The sequence below is a fragment of the Crocodylus porosus genome, unplaced genomic scaffold (genome assembly GCF_001723895.1).
Source record: "Crocodylus porosus isolate Cpor-Errol unplaced genomic scaffold, CroPor_comp1, whole genome shotgun sequence".
In the NCBI taxonomy this organism is placed as follows: domain Eukaryota; kingdom Metazoa; phylum Chordata; order Crocodylia; family Crocodylidae; genus Crocodylus; species Crocodylus porosus.
In genome coordinates this window covers 7294269-7321164 of record NW_017728949.1, presented here as the reverse complement: position 1 = coordinate 7321164, position 26896 = coordinate 7294269, and the positions used below count along the sequence as shown (strand labels likewise).

General features: G+C 43.0%; 1 protein-coding gene across 1 annotated transcript in view; it reads left to right on the top strand.

Annotated features, from left to right (window-relative positions):
• The first annotated feature begins 836 nt into the window (after window positions 1–836).
• PLEKHM3 (pleckstrin homology domain containing M3) overlaps window positions 837–26896 on the top strand; it is a 117355-nt gene continuing 91295 nt past the window's right edge. The window contains exons 1-3 of the mRNA XM_019554094.1: window positions 837–1033; window positions 4659–5549; window positions 25639–26574. Coding sequence (XP_019409639.1) covers window positions 4958–5549; window positions 25639–26574 — 1528 coding nt within the window. The 5' untranslated portion in view covers window positions 837–1033; window positions 4659–4957. The remainder of the gene's footprint in view (window positions 1034–4658; window positions 5550–25638; window positions 26575–26896) is intronic.

Sequence of the window (26896 nt, the reverse complement as noted above, 5' to 3'; positions counted from 1 at the left end):
GTGCTCCTACTGCCAGTACTGCAGGGGCTAGTAGGACTGCCAGTTAGGGTTGTTTCATGTTCCCCTTACAAAGCCTCATTTTCAGATGCTTGTTACCGACAGATTTGGGCTATTTTAGCTGACGTTTTCTATGCCAGGTGTCTGCTCCAGGCTGAATTTCTGTGAAAAATTTCTGCCACAACAGTTTAGCCATTTGTAGTAATAAAATAAATTATCCTAAAAATGATTGAAAAGGAAACCCATCATTCAGACAAAGGGAACAAATGCTACTGCTTTGCCATTGTCAAAGACACAAATCTATTAGATGATGCTAGAATCCACTTTGATTTGTTCCAAGTTCACCACAGAAGCTTGTGTATAACCCTTGCAGCATGCCCTTATCAGAGACCTACTCAAGATATATTTAAAGAGAAACAGTTTTCACAGTATCCAAGTCCTAATGATAACTTCTGCACACTACACTGCACGTTCCATTCTTTAAAGGTGGGGGGTTAACTTGCGGCATAGATGCCACAAGTGGTATGGGCAGCCTCTATTGGCATGTTGCACATTGGGGAGGGGGCAGGCAGTGCAGTGGCAGATAGGGCAGAAAGCAGAGCAGCAGGGGGCAAAAAAAGAGTAGTAGATCAGGCAGGGGAAGGGGATTGGAGTGGAACTTGGGGAGGGTATAGGGTTTAAACTGTGGCATGTCTGCCAAAAAAGGTTGGTCCCCATTGCTTTAAAGAAAGCACCTAATCTGTATATAAAGCAGGGATTTCCCAACCACGACTGTTAACATGTCCTTTGATAACTATTTGTCCAGGAATACAGAATGTATCATAAGGTGGCAATGTTGCAATGCCACAGTATGATGCAGCAGCATGGCATCCTCGTCTGACCATGTGACTCAACATCACTTCCTGGACATGAAGTCATTTTGAAGATGCAGTTTTGTAAGAACACAGGCTGTTGTGTGCTACATTTTACAAGACCAGGACAAGTTTGCTGCCATGTGAAATATGGCCTCCACTATTCAATGATAAACCTTCAGAGTGTAAGTGTATAATTCCTTGATTATATATGTATTCTATTTGTTTTCTTGCTATTTTATTCCTGTTTAAAATGGAGAACCAGGTCAGCCTGTGTTTCGTGGCCTCTTTTGTTCCTCTCAGCATTGCGGTGACAGGTCAGAAGCCTCTCTCTATTTATGGCTGTTCAAGTTGCTTGAACTTTCAGCAGGGAACAGTGTTGCACTTTTTGTCAACCCAAGTGAAATGGCATCTTATGGGATGGTCTTTAGCTTTTATTGTTTGGCATCTTATTATTTTATGCCTGTTTCTGTCTAACTAACTGCACTTGTGTAAAGATCACCCCAAAAGGAAATGCTAGTGGGGTATTTGACTACATGGGAGACAATAAATGGAGGGTGATTGAAGGGACCCCCATGAAAAGGCTTCGTGCTGTCTCGTTTGCCCTGGCTGAAGAAGTTCAAATGAAGTTCCTTTAATGTTATTTCTTACTCTACATTTCTCTTTCCAGGGATTAAATCCGTTGCCTCTGTTTTTACCTCAAGACACCAGCTTTAATAGTTCGCAAGAGGAGATTTGAGGCAGAGTATTATTTATAAATGTGTCTTGTCAGAAATGGCTGCATTTTAGTGGCAAATGTTAGGGTAAAATCCTGGCTTCATTGAAATGGATAGCAAAGGCCTTCTCTGACTTCAGAGGACACCAGGATTGCCAGATAGAGGTCAAGGTGGGCCCCAGGGTTGGTGTCCAGAGTTGGATTAGGATTAAGATAGGGTCTAGTTCAAGCCTTGGTCACGTTTTAATGGTTCAGTTTAGCAGCACCAAGATCTCACCAATTGATCAGGGAAGACTTTTTGGTCCCAAATAATGGAAGTTTCCCCAGTGATAACTACTTTCAATAGACTTGTGCTACAGTTGACCCCACAATGGAAAATTGGTTCCCTACAATTTTGTGTCTGGCCCAGGCCTGTAAAAGAGAAAGGGGCAGGATGGGCATGAACTGCAGATCCTAAGTGGGTTAGAAGTTGGGTTCTAGTTTTGTGTCATCTCAGACTGTAAGTAGAGAGGTCTTTATTTTCCACTGCTTTCAGAGTTAGTGTAGTTAGTTAACTGAGCAGAGCCAGTGCTCTCATCCCATTCTGATTCTAAACCATGTTAATTCTGATTTTGCTCAGCTCCATGGTTTTGATTCTAGCCCCACATCTGGTTACATCAGTTTGCCTAACTAAATATGCTTTCCAAAGTGCACACATAGAGCTGAATACAGATCAGAGCACTATCACAAGGGCTGTCTAACAGACAGTGATTTGATGATCCATTACAAATAGCTAGAAGGGAAAAACCCTATATGAATGCTTGAAATGACCATGGTTATGTGCATTTTTTTTAAAGTACATCTCTTGAAAAACCTTTTAGAAAGACCACCATCTGTGAATTGCAAGACGGGTCTAGCTCTCAAAGTTGATGGAAGGCCCCTTCTTTTTAGAGTGTACTCCATTTAAACACAGAGCCTTGGGAAGCTCTCCATTTACCCAGGGTATGCACTTACCCAAACTCAAGATAAACAGTGCTTATTAAATACAGAGCACTATGGGATTAGGGGCCCCAGAACTGACTAGCTCTCTTCATTTTAAAGGCTAATCAACAGTTTTAGAGCTGCTATTGGAGCGAAACAAAGATTTTACTAGCTTCTGTCATTTTCAAGGCTTGTAAATATCAGCCTGGAGAGCTGCTGCATCATCACGGTTTCTGACTCAGTCAGTTAAAGGGTGCCATTAGTTACAAAGCAGACAGAATTTGTACGCAATGACCCAGGTCCAGTTAAGCTATAAAATAGATGGTGAGGCAGAAAGATGTGAGGCATGTAAGGGGTTTATGTACTTAGATATACAGATAACCTGGTTGCGTTTCAGCATAAGCAAAAGATGATAAATTGGGATGAACATCATTATGCAGTTAATTATGCTCTTATCGTCTCGTAATCAATTATGTTTAAGTGGAACATCACAGGGAAAAAATGTAATTCGCTATAGTAAAGGGATGTAGGAGTGGAAGCCAACAAGTTGTTGGGGAATGGAAAAAGTTTACAGGTAAAGACTTTGTTCTAAATTGGTGGCACAAGAGCCACAAGTGGTACAGGCAGCCTTTGTGTGTGGCTTGCAGCAGATGGTGGAGGGGACAGACAGACAGCACAGCAGCAGAAAGCAGACCAGGAGATTGGGAGGGAGCACAGGACAGGAAGCAGAAAGCAGAAGAAGAGATTGGTCATGGGGCACAGAAAAAGGAGCAGAAAGCAAAGCAGCAGACTTACCAGAGGAATGGGACCAGAGTGGCAGTTGGGGAGGGTATGGAGCTAATTTGTGGTACACCTGCCAAAAAGGTTGGCCCCCACTATACAAAATGATTAAAGGGTTTTTTTGTTTTAATCTATAGTAATCCTGGGGCCTGATATGTTAAAAGCAAAATCTCAACCAGTTAAGCTAAATGTAGCAGTTCCTCTTGGTGGTAGCAGTTGTGGATTTATCCTTCAATGTGATCTACCTCTAGTGCAGGATTAAAAGAAAGAAAAAGAATATGTAACGTTTGTGTATGCTAGGGTCTATTTTGCTTGGGGAGGAAAAAAATTGCAGACTAAGGGTACATCTGAATGTCAATATGCAGAGATCCTGGGGCTAGCTGAGCAGTATAACTGTCAGTATGGCACTGTGCCTGAGCTAGTATACCCTTCCCTGAAGACCTAAGTGGTTCAGCCAGGGGTACTATAGTAATGCTGCTGTCCTGCTTCTGGTACCCAAGCTAGTTTGGAAGTAGTACAGGTGTCTCTCCACGGCACTGCATTGCTCTGGGTAGGCACAGTTTTATGAGTCATCGTGTGTCCTCCAGCAGTTGCAAGGCCCATACTTATACTAGTAGAAATACCCAGGCATTCTTAGATAGTTGGAAAAATTTGCCCAGGTTTCCTAATGAGTTGGATTAGTTTTAAATGGACTTGCCCCTCCACAACACAAACATTATGAATGGAGCATCAATTGCACTGAGTTCCACTGAGGTTGGGTTTTTGGTTTAACAACCTTCTCCTGAAAGATAGACTGATAGGCTAAAAGTTGTGAGCTAGGTATGCAGCTGGTGTAAAAAAAATGACACAGCAACTGAACCTGGGAAGATCAGGGTATGCTCCCTGATGATAGATTAGCCCTTTAACATACCAGACTGAGCATAAAGCACCCTTTAGGAGAGGACTCTGAGCGAATCACTTCAGGTGGGAGCGGGGAAAGAGTCTCTAAACCAATTCCAGGCTTTTCTTAAGCTTCCCTGATTTCCTTAGAGAAGCCTGCACCAAGCATTTCATAGATGGCGGTGTCACAGAAAGCTGATAAATACCACTTTTCACTGTAGCTCTCAAAAGCTTATCCTGGCTAACAAATGTTATCACTTTGGCTTCCCCTTATCTGGTGCCCCACCCTGCTCTGTACAGCTTACATATTATCACTCCTTGAATTAGGATCTCCATTCAGTGACCAACAGAAGCCCTGTAGGCTTCATAGTAACACTGGTGCCTAAAAAATAGAGGGCTTCAGCTGTGGAAAGAGTTAGGGGACTAAACAGTTTCACTTGAAAAAGGGTTTATTAAAATACCATTTTGCTTTACAGGAGTTCCCGACTGCTGTGAACCAGCTTCACTGAACAGCTGAGCTACAATCCCATCATCTGCATAAACAACACAAGCCTGAACCATAACCTGGGGAAATTAAGCAGCTCATCTGAAGCCAGACTTTTTTGCAGGGGATATTTATCAGCAGAGTTTTGGTTAGCACATGTTTTGCCTCCCAAATCTAAGGTAAAGCAGTGCCAGGAACTTTCCTGAAGCACTTTTATCTTCTGTGCCTGAACATTCACGCGGTATCTTCTTAGTGCATCACTGAAGACCCAGATCTTCTGCGACATAAGAAATGGAAGCACTAGAAGTGGATGACATCAGCCCAGCCTTGGAGGTGACTGAAGATTTCTTCAACAGTTTTGATACCAAGCTCGAAAAGATAGTGCAGCCATCTGAAGTGTATGGGGTTCAGGAGGTCCCCGAGCTGGTAGGGCATGAAGTGTTCAATCAGATCAAAGACAGCAGAGATCTGAGAAATGTTGCTTCTTTAGCAAAAAGCAGCCTTATTTGGGAAGGCTGCAAGAATGGCCTCTTGGAAACCAAAGCTCCGAAAGCATTCCCTGCCAAAGAATCATTTACGCTACAAAGGGGCACAGCCCCAGACAACCTCTCCTGGGTGGAGCAGAGGGAGGCCTCCACTTTTAACATTTTCAATATCTGTCAGCGGAGGAGAGATCGACCCCGGTCTGTGAATGATATCCTGGTGCAAAATGAGGAAGCTGCTACTTTTAAGCCAGGGCACAACCGGTCCCGCTCTGATATCAGCCACATAGACTGGGGAGTTGTCTTCACGGATGCAACTCTGCAGCAGCAGAGTCAGGGTACCAACAGCACCAGAGTCTCCTTCCTCTCAAACAAGGAGGAGGACATCCAAGGGAACACTGGTATGTGTCAAGATGTTGGGAGTTCCACTGAGGTTGGGTTTTTGGTTTAACAACCTTCTCCTGAAAGATAGACTGATAGGCTAAAAGTTGTGAGCAAGGTATGCAGCTGGTGTAAACAGGCATAAATAAAACTGTTGACTTCAGTGGAGCTGAGTTAGCTGGCCCCATCTAAGGATCTAATTTTTTTTAAATCTAAGAAAGAAGCAAGAGTCAGATTTTAAAATGTGCATTTTCTTTTGTGTCCTCCCCTCCTGCCTTCATTCGCTGTGGTTAAATGGTTAAAGTAAGCTAAACCAGTGGGATTCATTTATACCAAAGGGGTCAATTTCTGATCTGTAGTGTTGTTACCTGGTTCACCCCTACTAGCACAATCTGGATTGGCTTGGCCATTCTCCCAGTGGGCTTGGAAACAAAAGCAATTTTCAGAGAAAAATCTAAAGGTACATTTGAATCATTAAACTTTGTAGAGAGACCTATGCAAAGCCTGATTTTTAGGCTTAAACTACTGTGTACTGTTTCCTTAAGAAAGATGGCTACCCAGTTCACAATTAAGAAAAACTCCAGAAGACTATTTTTGCTCATCAGTATTAATACATTTCTGCCAGCTTTGCATGGGATACAGGAAGTCTTGTTATCAGATTGACACAGATCTTTTGACTGAGCCACAAGTGAAGTAACATTTCAGCAAGCTGTACATTTTCCTTTTCCTTTCTCAGGCAGAACATTGGAAGAAATTTTGCTGTCGTCTTCAGAAACACCAAGTTGGTGTCTTCTCCTTTATTATTTATTTTACAGGTGCCAAAAGTGTGTTGGGTGGTTCTGGAAAACACAGTCCCTGCCACAGAGCTCTGACTATCTAACCCAGGGGTGCTCAGCCTCCAGCCAGTAGGCCAAATACAGCTTGTGAAGCAATTGCATCTGGCCTACAGGGTTCCCTGTGAGCTGGAAAATGTGGTGGTGGGGGAGTAGTGGCCATTGTCTCCTGCTGCCAAATTCCCATGCCTCCAGCACAGCTGAATCTGAACCAGGTCATACCTCCTTTCCATGCCGCTGGGTAGGGGCCAGGCTATGCCCCCTTCCTCTCCACAGGGCCAGATCAGGCTGGGTTGCCCCTTGACTCCCTTTGTGTGGCCAAATGGGGCCCTGCCATGCCCACCCTGAGCACCACATCAGGGACACATCTGGCCTATGGACAGACCAGGTACTGCCCATCCAGCCCATCAACAGAAAAGGTTAAGCATCACTGAACTAAACAATCATACAACTTAACTGGTTTAAAGAAAAACAAAGAGGAATGGAAAGATGACAAACGGCCATAATAGCCAGGCTGTGGCATTTTATAGGGTTAAAACATATCTTAGGGCCACATAATTCAAAGAGAAAGCAGCTTCTTTTTAAGCACCAAAATAAAGGTCTAGCCCATAAGATGCTCCATGTTGGGGCAAAGCCCCCCCGCCAATCTACCTCTGGGAAGTCCAAGGAGGTATTCTGCCTTCATTGGGTTCTCAGCTCAGAGGGGGAACATGTTGAAGACTACATCTCTTTAGGGACTACATCCTGTTTCCCATTGGTTGCTGGTCCTGTTTCACCTTGCCTCCTCCCAGCTTTTAGTGGAGGGAGCACCTATGGGAACGTTGGGACAGATCTGCCTATGTTCCCCTGTGTACAGAGACCAATTCTATCTTGTTGAAAGATGGGTTAAAACCAGGGGCAAGGAGGTTTTCATGTACCCATATAACAGCCAGACAGTCTGGCGTTTACTGGGTAGTGCATGTGCCCTGATGGCATTTTAAATTGCCATTTTTCCCTTCCTACCATCTCTTTTTAGGGTGGCAGATAAGAGAAAGGCTGGATGAGGCCAAGGTTGAATCAGAGTGGCTGACCCTAGCAGATGGACAGAGGGAGACAGACAGGAGGAGGGGGTCCAGGCGAGGCCAAGGTTGAGCCAGGGCAGCCAAGCCAAAGTAAACAGACAGGGGGAGATGGAGAGAGACACTAATGGAGACAATGACAGAGACACTCTGGGTACCTGGGGGAGCACTGGTGTGGGCCCAAGGAAGCCTACAACTGGTCCTTACAGTAGGAGGCAAAATGGTTTCTCATATTTCTCCACCATATGCTGTAAACCAGGGGGGTTTCAACATTTTTGGATCAGCATACCCCTGGCAGCTGGACATGGAGTGGTGGGAGGTAGGGTGGCATGCAGTCCAATGCGGAGTTGTGGCAGTCGCCGCGTGCAAGCTTCCCCTGCACCCCACATCTGGCTGGGTGGGTGGCACCTGTGCAGTAGTGCAGCATGGTGCGTGGCGGCACTCCATCCCTGCTTGCCCACGCATACCCCCTAGGGCCTTCTTAAGCAGCCCAGTTGACAACCCCCGCTGTAAACAAGTCAAAAAACTATGTGATGATTGGCTCGAGCACCAGGGACTAGCTACAAATCCAATGTATTCCTGGTGAGCACAACACAACATCTGACATCCAAAGCCTGATTTAACCTGAGTTGTTTCCATATCATTAAATTTTACACCCCCCTTTCATTTAGGTGGGTATGCTTACCAGGATAAATACAATTTTATCTGCATAGCTTATTTCCTTAGGGATAAAAGAGGACAAATTGTACTAGTATCTGAGGCACTTTTATACCAGCCTCACAGCATCTGGCTTTAGCAGTGTAGTTATATTGGTTAAAACATGAAAAAATGAAAAACCTCTCACCCTTAAGTAAAATAATTATATTGTGTTTAGACCAGGCCTTACCAAATTAAAGAAATAAGTTTTTGTCACAAGTAGAGGTGCACTGATACATTGGTTGCCTGTTGGATTGGCACCGATAAAAGGGAATTTTACATTATCGCCCATAGGCCTTTTTTGGCTGTTGTAGCTGATAATGTTCTCTGATAATTATGTCTTCTGGCTGGGGCCCCTGAGTGCTTAGGTTTCCTCTCGTGAGCCAGGGATACACCCCCATCTCCTTAACAGCAGGCTGGACAGGAACAGAGTAGCTGCTGCAGTGTCCCTGGTGCTGGCATGATACAGGCTGCAGGCGGGGACTGGGGAAGGCACTGTAAAAAGTACTGAATGCCACAGACATGATTGGGGTGGGGTGCAGAGGGGAGGGGAGAGCTGAGCTGCCCGGCCCAGCCCAGCATGACTCAGTCTGCTGTTAATATTGGTTATCGGATCAGCATCAGCCAACATGGCTGGTTAAAATCAGTTATTGGTATCTGCCAAGAAAATCTTTATCGGTGCCCCCTTAGTCACAACATTCAGTCCCTGGCTTTCCCTTAGCTTTAGTTCCAAGTGAAGAGGGTTCAGGTTAACAAATACTTGGACATTGATTTGAAAATGTAAGGTGTTACTAGAGGGAGTCCTCTTGCTCTGTAATGGTGCAGCCTAGGAGCACACACACAGCTAGCAAGAATTCTCTTTGGGGCCTGTGGACCATAACAGATACCAAAGGTGGGTCTCCAGATAGCAGCTCCTGATGGAGAGTTTCCCCTTCCTTTTTAAAGCCTCTCTTATTTTAAGCTCTCTTTTATTTCCCACTGACTGCCAAGAGAGAGGATGTTTTCTTGACCTCTGCGCAAATCTTTGTAAAGACATTTCACTAGAATTGTTTTGTTCTTTTTTTGTTTTTTTCTTCTTATCCAGAAACCTTTGCCATATATACAGTAAAATCTGGGTAATTCTTCACTGCTAGGTGGTCGGTAACATTAACTAATAAGCCGCAAATGACCAGTTAGCAGTAGTAGACCATTTTTAACTTTTAGTTGCTTGTGAAGTGTATTCTGTTTGCTATAAAATGATTCAGGAGAGAGTGTTTTAAAAAAGAATAATAATAATGAAAAAATGTTACAAAAATTATGAGGGCAAATTTTGTACACTCTGGCTTGCTAATTGAGCATCATCTTGTTATACAGAGAAATGCTTCATGTACAATATCTTACTAGAATTCAGGGTACTCCCTATGCAAGTTGCATACTCATTCAGGAGTACAATAATCAGTCAAAGACTTTTGCTTTGCAGGCTTACATGCACTCATTGCCAAAATAGAAGGTAATTCTCCAAAATGAAATAATTGATCATCAAGGTTTTACTAAACCAGAGAAAGGTGGAAGATATCTAGCGTTTTGCAAGCATCAGCTGACTTGATAGGTGCTACAGGGGGCAAGGGTCAGTACCTTTTAAGTCAACTAATTATTAGGAGCAAACTTTATTGTAATGGAGTTTGTGTGTACATTTGTAATTAAGTAATCATACTTTACAGGTGATGAATTAGGACTCTGGCAGACATTCAGTGCCATAACTAAATAAGACCCTAGTGAAAAGTTATCCCAGTGATTTGACTAAATTAGTCAGAATTTCCTGTATTTCCTGCCTCCCTTCAGGTCTAAGGTTTTCAGTGTTGCTTCTTTCCTAGTCAGGGCACTGGAAGCATATTTTCCACAGCATCAGTGTGGACCTCTCTGCCTAAGGCTCATGTAGAGCTGCTGTCAATAAGATACGCAGTGCTAAAAGTAGGAGAGCAGTGTTTTCCCACCATGGGTTAATGAGGTCTGTCAGTACATACCCACCCCAGTAATTTTGTTTCCCTTTAAATAAAAGGCACTTATAAGTCACGGACACATGAGATTCCCAGGCCAAACAATTCATTAAAAATTAACAGATTCCCCTAATGCCAAAAAGCTGCCTACTCACCTTCACTTCTAACTGAGAGTCTACATGCCGGGCCAAGGGTCTAGCTTTATAGCTGTTCTGGTCTCAGACTTCCCAGTGGAGGACCAGAATAAGTCACATGATAAGCTAAGCCCAGTGAAGTAGTCAAAAGCCCTAGCCTCTTAAAAGTTATTGTATACTGAAGGTAATAGTTGCAGAAAAGTTGTAGAAGAGGAGAATTGAGCAAGGCAAGGAAAAGGAACTGCATTAAGAAGAACTAAGCTATATCTCCCCCAAATTTCTACTTGTTATGTTCTGGCCTCATGGCAGTTGGTGTCTTTAAGTAACTCAGTCAGAATCTAGTTGTAGTCCTAGCAGACTGCTGCTTGCAAAGGAGTTTTGTGCTTGTTCGTATCATTGAAAGGATAACTCTGGAAGTCTCTTTAGAAGAAAATATTACGTCTCTCAAAATATTTTTTGGAAGAGTAGAAGATTTATTTTGCAGCATGAAAATGGCTTAAGCTGGTCTGTTTCTTCCCGTCAGTTCTAGTATATAGCTTTTGAAAGACCAGTGACTGTTCTGTTTCTTCCTTTCCAAGCTAATGAAATAATTGGAGTCCTTTATTGGGTTCTAAATATTTTGTGAAGCTCTGTGCTGCTATGGACTGGTTTCTTCTGTGAAAAAGAAAAGAGAAGAGTGTGGCCCAGCCATGTATACCAGTTGCAGGTAAATATCTCTCGTGGAAGTCTCTAAATAAGTACTGAAGATCCCTAAAGACTAATTTTAGGTTTGGCTAAGAGGTGTTATAGCAATGGGGAAGTCTGCTGTTCACATCCATAGTGTGAGCATCCTTTCTGGGAGCCTTAATAGAAATTAAATACATAAGAGTGGTTGGAACTAGTCTCAGCTATTTCCATTTGGTCCTGATTGGATCTTTTTTTCTGAAGAGGAATTTTCCTAGAAGCTTGAAAGTTCCTTTAGTGCTTTTGAAGCTATTGAGCTTGTTACACAAGAAAGCCTCACTCAATATATCACTTATTTTTTTCATTATCTTTGTAAAGTGTGTACTACTGTGAGGTTATCTGGTCTTTTCTGTGTGTGTGCATGTATTTCCCCTTCACTATTCATAAAAGTGAAATTGGACCTTGTTTTCAAGCACCATGGAAGGAAAAGGATTTGAAAAACATATGCCTTAGGAGGTAGCATCCCTTTATGCCCCTTGGCAAAACAGCCAGTACGTTATAAACCAATGCTGTTTGTCTCCAGTTTGTGTTTGAGTGCAGTGGTGGGTGGAAATGACAAAGAAGGAAGCTTAAAGCAAACTCAAGTCAACCTTGTTTTCCTGGGCAGGCAGCCTGACCAAACACAGAGAAAATACTGTGTCCATAGCATGGAGTAAAAGATCACTTAAGCTCTTTAAAATATGATAGGTAAGTGGTTATCTTTGATAGTCCTGTGATTATTTTTATTCAAATCTAGCCACCCCCTGAGCTGCACAGGTATTGTAATACTTCTGATCCTTTATTAAGCCTATGATGGTAGTGCCTAAGGGCTCCAGCTGAAAAGGCTGAGACTGTATTGTGTTATGTGCTGTACAAATGCATAGTAAGCAGCACTCCCTGCACCAATTAGTTTATACATTAATGCTCCAATCCAGCAAACATTTGTATTTGGCTAGTCCCACTGTTTTGGGAACTACTCATGTTAGTTAGCATGTGGGTGAAAGTGTTTTCAGGACTGAGGCCTAAATGGATATATTGAAGAGAGCCCAAAAAATGCAGTGATTTGCAGAAAACCTCTCAGCAGGCCTGTGTGATGTCTCCTGACTATTGAAATGTAATAGCAAAACTCACTGACTGAAGTGGAGCCAGCATTTCACTTCTTGTACAGTATTTTAAAAAAAGAAATTCTCACCTGTGTGACTAATATCATCACAGGTTGGTAAAGGTGAAAACTAAACTAAATCAAGCCCTTATTTTCCATCATTTCTCCTATGCCTACTGCATTTCCCTCAGCCTAGGCGGGGAAGTAGTGCCTCTGCCCACTTCAGCATGAGTTTTGCTTTGGTGCTGGTCATTTTAAAGGTAGAGTCTGCTGTGTTTTTGGCTTCTGCAGGAGTGGAATCGCAGAAGACCTGGCTTTTAGTGTCTATACAGTATATAAGGTAATAGAGCTTTTTTGTCATGGGAAATGCATTAGTGAGACTTTGTTTCTACTTGAATGCCCCTTGCTTGGGATCAATTGTAGTATACTTACTTAGGAGTTCTTTGTAAGAGCCTTAGTGTCATTCCCTCTTCCGTTCTTCTGTTCCAAGGACTGCACAGACTTTGGAAATCCTGTCTGAGAACAAGAGTAATCCTTCACGTTACACTGAGCAAAGAAGCACTCAGGTAGCAGTGAGCGGAGCAAATCTGACCAGTGCCATCTAGGTGTGATTGTTTAACAGTTGGTGAGGGAGACCTAAAAGGTCATATTTAAGTGAATTTTCGGCTTGCAAAGGGTGGCAGCTCAGCAGTGCTTGGAACTATTGGCATGGTTTTACTCACAGAAATGGGTACAGTGCAATTCAATGGGAGTGTGGTGCCTGCAATGCCAGAGATACCTGTGATCTGAAGGGACCACATTTGGAGTTGAAGGGGTAATTTAGGCCTACGTCTCACATTCTGTGCTTTCTCTCGTACTGCTGCGAAATGTAAATGTCAGATAGGAAGCGTTGGCAATGGGTACAAGATTTTGGTTGCTATGAAATCGGGTCATGTTTTGATAAGTGATTAAAGCCCAGTACTTGCAGACAGGTATCTCTATGTGAGTAATTTTATGCCTGTGTATAGTGCCACTACCATCAGTATGACTCCTTAAGATACTTGTGTGTTTGCTAAGATGAGACTTTAAGAAATGAAAAGCTCTGTCTCTTGTGACAGGCTCCCTGAAGAGTTTCGATTAGGGCTGATCAGTATTTTCTGTTGGTATTTTTCTTTGATCAATAACAGGCTTTTTTCTAAATAAAATTGTTCTGCCAAAGTTGAAAGTTTCCGTTTTTGAGAGAGAAAAGATTAAGATTGAGGGGAAAAAAATAGAATAAAATTGAGACTACAAAAGGTTGAGTTTTCAGTTTTACATCAAAAACTTTTTTTTTTTAAACAAACGCTTTTTCATTCTGTTTTAAAATTGTTTACCCCAATCCTGCCTGTTTTGTTCCTGGTTCTGATGTTGTGATAAGTCAGCAGAGGGCAGTGCCATGAGTCTGCTTTGGCTTTTCACCTCCTGGAAGGTGACCAGTTGGGAAAGGTTCTGCACCAGTAGAAAGATGCCGGTGTCTGGTAGGGGCTGGTCCGGTGTGGTTCTGCAGGCGGTTGTCAGGAGGATGCTTGTGCTGCTCCAGGTGTCAGAGCCTCGTGGGTCTGCTGTTTGGAACTCCTAGTAGGAAGATTGTAGGTCTTTACAAATCTTCCCCTAAAGCCCTTGCCTTTAAGTTTGGTGGCGTGGTGAACCCATCTAGGAGGGGTGGATGTGTTGAGCAGTCCAGCAAACTTGTGAGGTGACTCACTACTACATTTTGCTCTATGTTCCTGACAGTGCAAGATACGGACATGAGTCCTCCTATGGTGTAGTGGAGATGTGAGGGATGCAGCACTGCAGCCTTATCTGACCAAAAGCCAATACATAAAATTGTTGGTGTTGGCTGTCTCATGGGGATAAAGAATTGGCCTGGAGACTGACAGTAGAGGATGTTCCTCTACAAAGCGTCTTCAGGTGAAAAGACAGAAAGCCTGTAGCTAGTATCAGATTTTCTCACCTTTCTTTCACTGGAGACCTCATCAGTCTGAGCCTAGTATCTGACAGTTGCCTACAGATGCTCATGCTTTTCTGAACCAGGTAGTGGTTCAGAAAATGCTGAGTTGTTCTAAGGTGCCACCCTGTCCTGCCATATATCTGCTAATAGCTCAGCAATGTCTGGGGTTGAGATGAGGCAAAAGGATGAACTCTTGACCCCACATATTGGACCATTTGTTGGTTGCCAGCAAGCTGGCTATGTGCAGCTTAAACTATCTCATTAAAATCTCAATATTTACTATAGGTGACAGCTGAAACTGATGCTATAGTGCTAGGCATTGTTTATACGCCTGTAAGAGATGGTCTCTTCCTTTAAGTGGTTACAAGCGGAGTAGACAACCCAAACATAGGGTGGGAGGGGAAGTGATTTGCTCAGTGCCAAGGCCAAGAATAGAATTCGAGTCTCTTGACTCCTAGACCATTGCCCCATCATCTGCACTGCGCTGTCTCGTTAAAAACCTTCTCCTGACCTAGCCTGTCCTGGCAGTGTTTCTAATCTGCTCACAGTTTCTTGATCAGTCTTAGGAAACTGTTGGCACAGGAGAAGCAAAGGAGGTCATTCAGTAAGGCCTTGCTAGGTGGGCGAGAGGCACTGAAAACAGTGTAGGGTGGCTAGCCAAGGTATCCATATTGGACAGACGGGTAGTGTGACCTGTTTGCTGCCTTGTATGTACATGGGACTGTAGGAAGGATCTTTGGGATGATACAGTAGACAAGTTTACAGAGCAGAAGGGTTGCACAAAAACAATAATAGTGATGAGCGCTTGCATGTGAGGCCTGTCCTGAGGCTCTTCCGACTGAACTACTGGCTGCAGTATGGGACTCAGTATAGCATTTGTAGGTTTTTCCTCTTTCTTCTTTCCTCTTTCCCTTGAGTTAAGGAACTTTAGGTATTTAATGAGCCAGACCCTTGTTCCCCTGGGCAATGTTGGCTGGTTGTATTAAAGTTGTGATTGTATCTAGAATTTCCAGGTTAGTCCCTATTATAATTTGTGTGTGTTGTTGGAGTCAACCTACCTCCCCTGATGTGAACTGTCCCTGTTTTAACTAGCTCTGTTTAGTTATTTATTTCCCTTTCTCCCTTCCCTTTAAAGCTGAATCAGTGAGCGAATTTCCACACAAGTTGCTGAATTGGTCTTTGTTTTGTGTTTCCACTTCCTTTAATAGTGTTGCATGCATGTTTGCTGGATCAAAGAGCTGCTTACGGTGCATGCATTTTCTGTCTGCTTCATAGCTGTGAGTCTGAGTCTTGATTGCGGTTTGTCTTTTCTGAGTGTATCACTCAGTAATTACTTGGGCCTGATCTGGAAGCATTTGGGGCTCACTGTGCAATAGCGTAAATGAGTAGACAAGGTATAGAGCAACTTCCCTTGAGTCACTTTTGATTTATGTTCTCATAACTGATAGCAAAGTCAAGCCTCTGTTTTCTATCTGTTTTCCTGAAAGTGGCAATGAGCATTTTTTGTGAAACAATTAAAAATCTCTACCACTTGCTGAGCCAATTCATTTCATGTGTGCCTTACACTGAACTGTATTTTAGAATTCTAGCATACGGGCACTTTCTACAAGGCAGAAAACACAACTAATCTGTTGCTGTGGCTTAACAAATCTGATCCTTCAGTGCTAACTGATGTATGAGAACGGGTAGCTTGAATAAGGCTCACTTGAAAAATAAGCCTGTTTGCTCACCCCCTTCCCTTGAGCCTAAACCATTTCTTGAAATCTGTTATTTCATGTGAGGTGGTGGGGTTTGAGTGCATATTTTCAGTGCCCTAAGTATCAAGGTGTAGTTGTTTTAAACGTATTGCACACACTTACCCTAACCGCTTTAGTAGAGTGAAAAGAACCAGATAAACCAACTCCACAAGGAGTGGACAAACCTGCGGTTCAAAGCAGCCTTGTCTGACATTTTTTAAAACGGATTTTACCTTCCTTGAAATTAAAGACTGAAAAATAGTGAACAGCTAAGTGAAAACGCTTATTTTTTTTATTAGCTTAGGTATTTTTGCAAACTGCTGCCCAGGCATATAAGTCTCAGTGAAAAGTTACTTGGGAGATTTGTAGCAGAAGGCAGAAGGGGGCTTTAGCTCTTATACAGGCATCATTTTTAGGAAAGAGGTGAATCCAATATGCTAAAGCATGGAAAATTAATCCATGCTCTTGTAAGAGCAAGTTAGCTGGGAAGAAGAGGACTCATTTTTTAACTGGGCTCAATTGTACGTGTAGCAGATATAGGCTATAATTGTTTGTGGGACTTTGCTTGGATCAAACAAAATCTGTCCAGCGATTGTGTATCCCATTTTGCTGAAGGTGGCCGGTTCTGTACCTAATGTCATGTGCGCTAGAAGTTCTTGGTTAGGTTAGGCCCTGAGTGCTCAGCATCTTATGGGATCTAGCCATGCAAGTGGCTGGAGGTGAGCAGTCCACTGGAATTATAGGTATTAATGAATTGTCTGTCCTGAGTCTAAATTAATAATTCTTTGCGCTTATAAGATCTGGCCCCATGCCCTTTAGCTTCCATTGTGTTCCTGGCCTTAAAACATAGACTTCCATGCAAAGATTTTCCAAGGGCTTTGCAAATATTAATGAATTAGGCATGGCCCTCTGTAACACAGGCTTTATCCCCTATTGACAGAAGAGATGTAGGGCACGTGCTGTCTAAGACTGCCCTGCCCCCCTCGCTCCTACTCCATTTCCTGCATCAAATCTTAGAAATAAGAGACTGTAGCCATTTCAGAGCAGTTTTTAGCACATGCCGGTAAGGAGACAAGTGATAAGCCTGAGACAGTGAACCGTAGAGCAGCACTGAGCGGCATAAGATGCAAGCTCAAGGTGCCTGTGTTGCCTCATCTTGTAGAGTTGGCATTCGCAGAGCAGGCAAGTTGTGCTTCACAGCACTGCTCCTGCATGTAATGCAGAGCTTGAGTAGATATCGCCTTGGGCCTAAAGAGGGTACATGAGTTGTCCAGGGTCACACAGCAAGTCCATGGCCAAGCTGGGAATGGAAACCAGGAGTCCTGACTCCTTCCTGTCTTTATTGCCTTTGGAAATCACTGCCTAGTCTAACACACACTAAAATTAAAAAAAAAAAAAAAAAGAGGGAGAAAATACGTGTTCATTTTTAATGGAGTTTTTCAAATGTCATCCGGGGGGAAAAAAACAGTTATATGCAACTATATACTACATACAGGCAATGAAAAAAAATATTTCAGGTTTGCTTAAACAGCCTCTGATCAACCCTTTTGCAAGTCAGTGAATGTTGGAGACGATGTGGGTATAAGGAGGAATGTTGAGTCTTAGCCCACGTTTGGGATCCATTTGGTGCCAGAAATCTTAATGCACTGTAATAGAGGCTCCCCCAAAAGAGAAAATCTGAAGAGGCAGTGCTGTGCCCAGCCACTCTGCCTCAGTTTGTTTCCCCTTATTTTTCAAGAAATTATAGTTCAAAAAGGCACAGCCCAGATGTGAGCCATTTACTGTGATTATCTCCCTTTTTACTGTGCCTCAATTTAATTTCCCTGATGGGGAGGAGAGAACATTGTTTCTGTTTGTATGGTGGACGGAAAGACGGTCGCTCTTAGTGGAAAGGTATTATCTGGCATATTGTGTGTCAAGGCGATGAGGGAGCAGAGGGCGGGGGAGGCACCTTCTGGTTCAGCCTATCTATGCCAGCATCCTTTGCCCTGACCTGAACAGTATGAGACATTTGAATTTTAATCAAGCTGGCTGCTGTTTTTGTCCCAGTTAAAGTAGGAGCCCATGAAGCCAATTCATAGGAGCTTGGGGGAAGGGGTGGGGGGGTTGAATTGAATGCCTAGTGAGAGATAGAGACAGCCTTTCTCTTGCCCAACAAAAGACAAGCAAACCTCTGTGCAGCTGAAGGAGGGGGCGGGGTTGGGGACTGGTTATGAGTTTTTCTTATTATGGGGAAACTCAAACTATCATCTGTGCTTGATGGAAGTAAGAGAGAGTGCAGTTGGATCTGCAGAAGCACTGCCTCTCTTATTGGATTAATAGAGAGGAAAGATGACTCTAGAATGTGTACCCATTATCTGTACTACAAAGGGAATTAGTGTAGGTTTCAAAGAAATTAATAGCTTTTGAGTTAGTGCAGAATTACTAATGAATGTCAAGGCCAGAGATGGAAAGCAAATAAAATTGGGCTTTCTTTTCCTTATTGCGTTTGGGACTTGAGTAGGTTTTATCTCTGCAATTTTAAGATTGAGACTTGAGGGGGTTTTTTCTCTGTTAGCAGAAATATTCTTTAATAGCGTATGCATCTGCAATTTACTGCAGGCAGTGAATTGATTTATTTACACCCTTTTCAGAAATGATGGTGCTTAAATCAGTGACATTTAAAACAAAGATCTGCCTGGGAAATCCATGTCTATGATGATAAAATGTTAGATAATGTGTTTTTATCATGATACATGGTTTTGTCTTAAGTTGTCTGAGCCCAGTCTAAACTTAATCTTTTTGCTAGTGTAAACATCCACTGGTATTCAGTTTAATTACATTTCCTGGTCCTGCCTTAAGGAAAAGGTCACCTTTAACTAAACTTGATCTTAGCTGAACCACTTTTCTCTTTCAGTACAGAAGGCAAGGGTATGTCTTCACTTGAGAGCGAACCAGTCCTAGGTTGGCCTAGAGCTCTGGCTTAGCTCATACTCAAGTACATCAAGTCAAACCCCAAACCCTTTTGCCAGCCACATACAAAAGTGCCTACTTTTAACGAAGGCTGGCTGATCCGTCAGGAACTGCAGACTATGGCTCAGGTGTTGCTCAGCTACTAATTTTGTGGTACAAATGCAGAATAGGGCACTTGAATGTTAATATTCCTCTAAAGTCAAACCACCATACTTCCTTATCTCCAAAAATACAGACAAGTTATCTCAAAATTATCTGGGAAAGAATCATGGAATGGTTAAGCTTCAGCTCTCAGAAGTCCTAGTCATATGTATCACTGAATACAGTATATGTGAGGACATGGTTGTTTGTGTGCAGCTTTACATCATGGCTGCTTGCATGCAGGCAGCCTAATCTGGGTAGAAGTCATCTGAGTGAACACAGCAGTCAAGCCGTCTCCATAATGGTGTCAAGGGCAGCCATCTTTAAAATGTGAAAGCAAGTCACAGTTAACCAGTCTCCCTAATTGGCTAAGTAAAAGTCAAATGGGATCAAGAATTTGTTCCTGTTTTGAATTACTTTGAGTCACAGCCTTGCATGTATATGTGATCTAACTTTTCTGGGTCTCAGAGGTCACATTGACTGTCCAGTGAATGTCAACAATATCAAAGAAAGCAAAAAAAAAAAAAAAAAAAAGATTTAAAGCAACACAGAGTGATGTGGAAATGCTTTGTTCATAATCTATGGGTGCAGTTGTGTCGGTTTGGATCAAACTGGAATTAACTCAGAGATCAAGCCTTTTTCAACAATCAGGAAAATTGTAATTATTTCTCTTAAAGTACTATGTTACAGATGGACCTGAGCAGCAAAATCATGGCCCTGATGAACTCGGTGGCAAAGTGCCTATTGACTTCAGTGGGCTCAGGATTTCATCTTTTGGTTCTAGACCAGGGTGGGCAATTATTTCAGGCAAAGGGCCACTTACTGAATTTTGGCAAGCCATCAAGGGCCGAATGACAGGCAGCCAGGGGCAGATAAATATAATTTTTCTAAATGTTTAGGGACACCACTGGCCAGAGAGCCCGCCAGGCCATTCTGCATTTTGCCTACCCCTGTTCTAGACCAAACTTGTCTGAAGTTGTGAGATGTTTGGTAACATAAGTTTGGTTTGGGCCTGTTTGGTTTCATAGAATCATAGAAAAATCAGGGCAGGAAGGGACTTTCAGAAGTCATCTACTCTGACCCTTCACCAGAAGCATGATCTTTTCTGTCCAAACCACCCCACACAAATCCACTATCTAACTTATTAGAAAAACTACCCAGTCAGCCCTGACACAGCTGCAAAGCAGACACCCTAACCTGGCTCAGGCAAAGTAGGGGGACAGCAGTGGCCAGTGTCCTGCAGCTGCAAGTGTTGCTAAAATATACTCAAGAGATCCAAGGAACAGGGCCACACCACACCCCCACCTACAGAGGAAGGCAAAAACCAATCTATACCAGTGTGACCATGGGGTAAAGTTCCTTCCTGATCCTAAATATGGTGATTGATTTGACCCTGAGAGAGGGGACAAGATCATCTAGCTAGGAACCTCCAGGTTTAAATCTCAGCAGGAACATTGGCCCCAGCCTTGGGTGCAGCCAGTATCTAGTGCCTCTTATGCATGTAGCAACTGGAAGCCAGGGGAGTGTAAGGGGGAAATCTTCCCAGCCCCATGAGACCACCAAAGCCCAGAAGCATGGGAAATAACCATAGCAGAGCATAGGCATAGCTATTTCTAGATCATTCCTGACCAATGCATATCCAACCTCTTTAACTCTTCTAATGATGGAGATTCCACAGCTTCGCCAGGGAGTCTTTTCTATTGCCCCACAGGTCTAACAGTTTTACTGATATCCGATCTAAACCTACTTTGCTGCCATGTCAAGCCATTGGTCCATGTTCAACCCTCTGCAGCAAGGGAGAAAAAGTGTTTTCATTCTTCTTTATGGCAGCCCTCATCCAGATGCTTGCAAACAAATTTCCTTCTAATATGCTCCAATAACTTCCTGGGTATTAAGGTGGGGCTAATTCATCTGTAGTTCCCCAGATCCTTTTTTATGCCTGTTTTAAAGAGAGGCACTATGTTGACCCTTTTCCAGTCCTCGGGTACCCAACCCATGTCCCGTAACTTCTTAAATATTATTGCCAACGGCTGCAAGATCTCTTCTGCCGAGTCCTTCAATACCCTGGGATGAAGTTTATCAGGCCCTGCTGGTTTAAATTCATTCACACTGATTAAAAACTGTCTGACTGTTTCTTTTGATATCTCATCCCTCAGCTTGCCCCCTTCCTTATCCAAGTAATCCTTATTAGGTGTCTGGCTGCAGCTTTACATTTTTGTGAAGACTGAGGCAAGCTAGCTGTTGAGTAATTCTGCCTTCTCATCTTCTGTTAAAAGGGCATCCTGGTTATTTAACAGTGGATCCATACCTTCCTTGGTCTGTCTTTTCTCACCAGTATAGTTATAGAAACTCTTCTTGTTGTCTTTAATTTTCCTTGCCCGATGCAACAAATTTTTTGGCCTTTTGGATTTTGTCACTGCAATTTCTTGCTATTTCCTAGCATGCTTATTTGATGACCTGCCCATCTTTTTATTGGCTGTATGCTTTTTCTTTTGTATTTGGCAGGTTCTTGGACACCCACATTCTTCTTGTGCTTCCATCGTATCAGAACAGTTTCTTGTTAGTCTTTCATTTATGAGCACCTCGTGCCTCCTGAGGCTAGGGGTAGGGGATGCGGGGACATGGTGGTAGTGAATGAGTACCGTGTGCAGGCAGCAGTGGTGACATTGGCAGTGAGGGTGGGCTGAGCGGGGACCACCTGTAGACAGTGTTGGTGGTGGAGGGGGAGGGGGTGGCAAGGGTGACCTCCCACAGACACCAGCAGTGGCTGCCAATGGGGGGGGGGGTGTACGGGCCCCTCCCCCCTGCACATGTCATCTATGCTTTCAATACTGTTCCCTTTAGAAGCTTCCAGCCCTCCTGGGCACCTTTATCTTTCAAGCTGTCTTCCCATGGCACCATGCCTGTTTATCTCTTTGAGTTTGTTGAAATTTGATTTGTTGAAATCTAGCAAATTAGTTCTGCTGACCTCATACTTTCCCTGTCTCAGGATCCTGAATTCTTTCATATTGTGATTTGTTCCTCCACAAATTCTTCCATACTGGCCAGGACAAGATCCAAATTCTTGTTAATCTTGGCTCTTTCTGGGTGCAAAAATCAGTGTGTTGGCTACAAAGGACCAACTCACAGGATCATCATAAAATTCTAGTTTATTGGACGGATGCAAAAGTCAGACCATAAACCTTGGTGCTGATCCCCCTCAAACACACACATTCACATGCACACTCTCAGTAGCTAGCTGTGAACATTAAGCACCAGTATCAAGATATACCTATCCCCAAGTGCTGGAGTCTGCCATCGATGGCCAGTCAAGGCTTCTTTTAGTGCAATGTTGCTTCAGAAAGGGGCTGCCAGCTGGTCCTTCTGGCTGGACAGGCAGGGTGCTGGTCAGGTCAAAGAGGGTGCCATTGAAGGTCATTCTTTGCTGCCTTTTATCCCTCTCTGGCAGACTTTGGTGACTCCCCAGTTCTTGGGGAGTCACCAACAATCCAGGGGTCGTTGACCTTGAGGGAGTCCCTCTTGGTAGCTGCTGGATGGCAGGTGTCAGCCCCAGGGGTCACATACACGCACAGGTGCACTCTCAGGAGTCCCTTGATGAATTTTGATTGATTCACTGCTGTGATGAATAGAGCTCTGGCAGTGGTTGATCAGGGGGTATTCCAGCCCCAAGGGTCTGTTTCCAGCATTGATTAGTTCAAACTGGGGCTTCTGCACCTTTAACAGTGAAGTTTCAGGGAGTTCCTGGCTCTGTATTGATTCTTTCCTCTTCTTGGTTTGTAGTTTTGTAGATGTTAATCGCTGCTCATTAACTTGTTTATCCAGACTAGCTACTGTGTTACACAATCAACCATGATTTATTCAGGGACCCACTACATACAGAGATTCCTGCCCTTGCTAACATTGTTACATGGTACAAGTTACTTTTAAAGTATATTTGTAAAAGCATCTACAAGCTCTATTTTCACTACAAGTACACATTTATATAAAAATTAATAATGATATAATAAAAGAAAAAGAGAGAGGAAGGAAGAAAAGGTAGAAAAGAGAGAGAATCCCCAAAAGGGGGCAAATGGTAAAAGAAGGGCTTTTACCATATGGAGGAGCTTCACATTCGGGGCGGGGGGGGGGCGGGGCAGACAAAAGGGTTTCTTGCTACAAGTGTGGTTCCTCTGAAATAAATGCAGCTTTACCAGTTTTCAACATCTGTTTGGATCGTGGTGTTTGAGAGAACACCTGAAATGTTGTGAAATAAACTATCCTGGCAGGGTGCAATTAAATATGGCTCTGTACCTTGCCTTTTTACGCTTGCTTCATATTGTTGTGAAAAGAAATGCTACTATTGACATAACTGAGAGGCTTTCCAAAGATTGGCATGTACTACTGAATGCTTGCACTGCTTGTGTGGCTGTAGGTCACTAGGCATGCATTTAATATGGTAGCACTTGACCCCTACTTTGTGCTGATATAGATGATGGGCAGGGATTTCTTCAGGTAATATCTTTTTATTGAACCAAATATATATCTGCGATAAAGTTAGACAAGCTTTAATTTCTGGACCATCACAGCTACAACATCGTTCATCATTGCACTACCAAGAAGGATAGGGTATCTATGGCTTAGAAGTCCATGTGTTTCTGGCCCAGTCAAAAACAAGAATTGAAAATCTAGGGCAAAAGCAGTATCTGATGAGATTGCTCCAGCCTTTCAGAAAATCCAGGAGGTTTAGATAAGTATTTCAACGGATTCTCATCTTCTTACTGCATTGTTAATACTTTAGGTTATGAAGTCATCTGTATTCTGCAATGTATATTGTTTGTATACTACTTTCTGCATTTCACGTAGTGAAACTAAACTAGTCACTTTCACTTTTGTCTCTAATTAGTTTCCCTGTCTCTTGTGAAGAAGAATAGCATTGCTGACATTGAAATTCATGAGGCATCAGGAGAGTTTCAAATCAGATAAAATATTTTAATTGAAATAAGTGATAAATAGATGAAAAGCACGCTTTTTAACCAACTCTTAAGACCTGCCTGCACTAATAAAATGACTAGCGGAGAGAATCTGTTGCAACATGGCTGTATGCTAGCATTGTTAAAACTTGGTTTCATCATACTCAAACATGGTTACACTTTCATAATGTTTGTAAAGGACTCTGAGGTCTTTAGGTAAAAGATGCTAAATGATTACAATGATTTATTGTTATTGTGTAAAACCTGAACTCTGCAAGTTTTGTCTCTTTACAGATGTTTTTAAATGTAAGTTTGTTAGCTGTGCACAATTTTATATTCTTGTAAATAGTGTGTGTCTTAACAAATTACATTACTAGAGTGATTGCACATCATGCAATATGTCAGATCCTTCCATGTTCCGACAATGATCCATACATACAGGAATAAGAATAGGCATGTCTGAAAATGGAACTGTCACATAGAAAGACCAAAGAAAGAAAATCTATGTTATTGCATGATTTAAAGGTCATCTTGTGCCTTGGTAACATCATAATCACAAGGTCCATTCCTACAAAATGCTCCTAGGCCCCTGATTGCTGCTGAGTGTCCGGAGCTCAGTGGGAGTTAAAATAAACTTGCTACTTCTTCAGAGATTCTTATGCCCTCACAGAATTGGGCCTATGACTTTGGAGTTTCTTAAGACAAGTGATTGCTAGTTTGAAGAGACTCTCTGGGCTTTCAACCAGAGGCTACAATGTACTATTTAATTCTTGCTCTGCTCTAGAAAGCATGGCAGGCTTAGAGAGAGAGACTTTGGAAAGACTATCCAGGTGGCAATACACTACTGGGTCCAGCCTTGTCTTGATGTACATTTAGCATTTTATGGTTTCCATTTCTGCTTTTTCAGGGTTGATAATGGGGCCTTCTGAATAAATCACTGGACCACAGCTCAGGAGGCCTGGGTTCTGTTCCCAACCTCTGTTCCCACTGAGTGGCCTTGGGCAACTCACTTAACAGCCCTGCACCTCAGTTGCCTTGTATGTAAAATGAGAAAGTGCTGTCTATGCATCTTTTTTGTAATATTCTTCAAGCTCTACAAATGAAAGTTGTTTTATAAAAGCTATGTATTATTCTACCTCTGTTTTAATCTGCAATCAACTGCATGAATATTTCAACCTCTGCTTTCAATATATATACAAGTTTCCCTCAATTTATGCTATACAGGTCCCGGAGAATGGCGTGTAAAGCAAATTTGCATAAAGCGAACCCACTTTACAATGCAACAAATAGGGATAGATTCCCATAGCAGGGAAGGAGGGAGTGAGGCTGGGACTAGGGAAGGAGTGCGGGGAGGGGTGCTGCTCCTGGGGCTCCACAAGATAACAAACCAGAGGGAACAGAGCGGCACTCTCCCAAGCCTTGGCTATAGTGGCACTGGGAGTGGCCAGCACCAGGTACCTGCAGCTGTTGGGCTGTGCTGTGCTCCACCTGTCCCCACTAACCTCCGGTCCTGGGCTGCGCCATGCCCTGGTGCAGGCAGCTGGTGTCGGCTGCTCCCAGGGCCGCTGCAGCCAGCACTGGGGTGAGTGGGGCCATGGTCCTTTCCCTTCCCTCTACAGGCTTACCTGGTTCAGCAGGGGGACAGCTATGCTGATCTCATAAGAGTGAATTTATCTCGGCTATAACAAATTATGGATCTAAATATGCTCATCACATAAGAGCAAATTTGCACATAAAGAACCTGTATAAATCAAGGGATAAATAAAGAACCTGCATAAATCAAGCTGTTAACATGAGCCAAAATGACTTGCAGAATGAAGTGTTCAGAAAATAATTAAGTAATTGTTTGATTTTCTTCCAGAACACAAGCCGACTTTCCCAAACATTCTGAAGAAAGGATACCTAGATATTAGAAAGGATCATGACAGCTACTGGCAACCCTGTTATGCAGAGCTCTCTCCATATAAACTCTACCTGTATTGTCTTGACAGCAGTGGCAACCAGAATCTTCCTACAGTCTATCCACTTACGCACTTCCAAAGTATCACTGTTACAGGCAACCTTGAAACAAAGATGGTGGATGCCATTCTATCAGACAACTCTCAGCTGCAGTTGAAGGCACAGTCGTCATGGGAGGCTTTGGACTGGGGGCAGAAACTTTGGGAAGTGGTACATTCCTCTGTGCCAGCTTTCATGAGGCAGCCGGAAGAACTGGAAAACACCCAGAAACTGGACAACAATGATGATCTTGCCCAAATTCATGTTTTGCAAGAGAAGCCCACTGAATTTTTCCAGCCCACCAATTTCACTGAAAATAGTAAGGAGTACCAAAACATTATCAAATCAGGGACTCTTTATAGGTTGACTGTACAGAATAACTGGAAAGCATTTACTTTTGTTCTGAGCAGATCTTATCTCATGGCATTCCAGCCCGGTATACTAGATGAAGACCCTCTCCTGAGCTATAATATTGATGTGTGCCTGTCTGTCCAGACCGATACTCTGGATGACTGTGACTCTTGCTTTCAGGTCATTTTCCCTCAAGATGTCCTCCGTTTGCGAGCAGAAACACGCCAAAGAGCACAGGAGTGGATGGAGGCACTGAAATCTGCTGCCAATGCAGCCAGAAATTTAGGTCAAAACCTGCAAGTTACCCTTAGAAACAAATCAAGAGATTATCCCTTTGGAAAGGACCTTAGGAAGAGCAAGCGCCAGTCTGTGACCACCAGTTTTCTGAGCATCCTGACCACTTTGTCTTTGGAAAGAGGACTAACAGCACAGAGTTTCAAGTGTGCAGGTAAGCAACCACACTGAAGTGGCATTGTATTCCCATTCTCTATGCGAGGCAAAGATATAAACATAATTCATGAACATGTAAGACTGTATAAAATTTTTACACAATAAATGGGCACTTATTTTCCAGTGCCTTAGCCATAACATTAGTGGCTGCTAATGTATCAAATGGAGAAAACCAAATAGGTTTTGGCTTGGTTAGCAGTTGGTCATGGAAATAGAAATAGAAAGGGTTATAAGGAGTGGTGCTGGATGCAGCCCTTCAGTTTCTGAGTCCAAATGCTTTTCAGTAAGAGAAAACCTTTAAGGGAATCTCCCATCACACA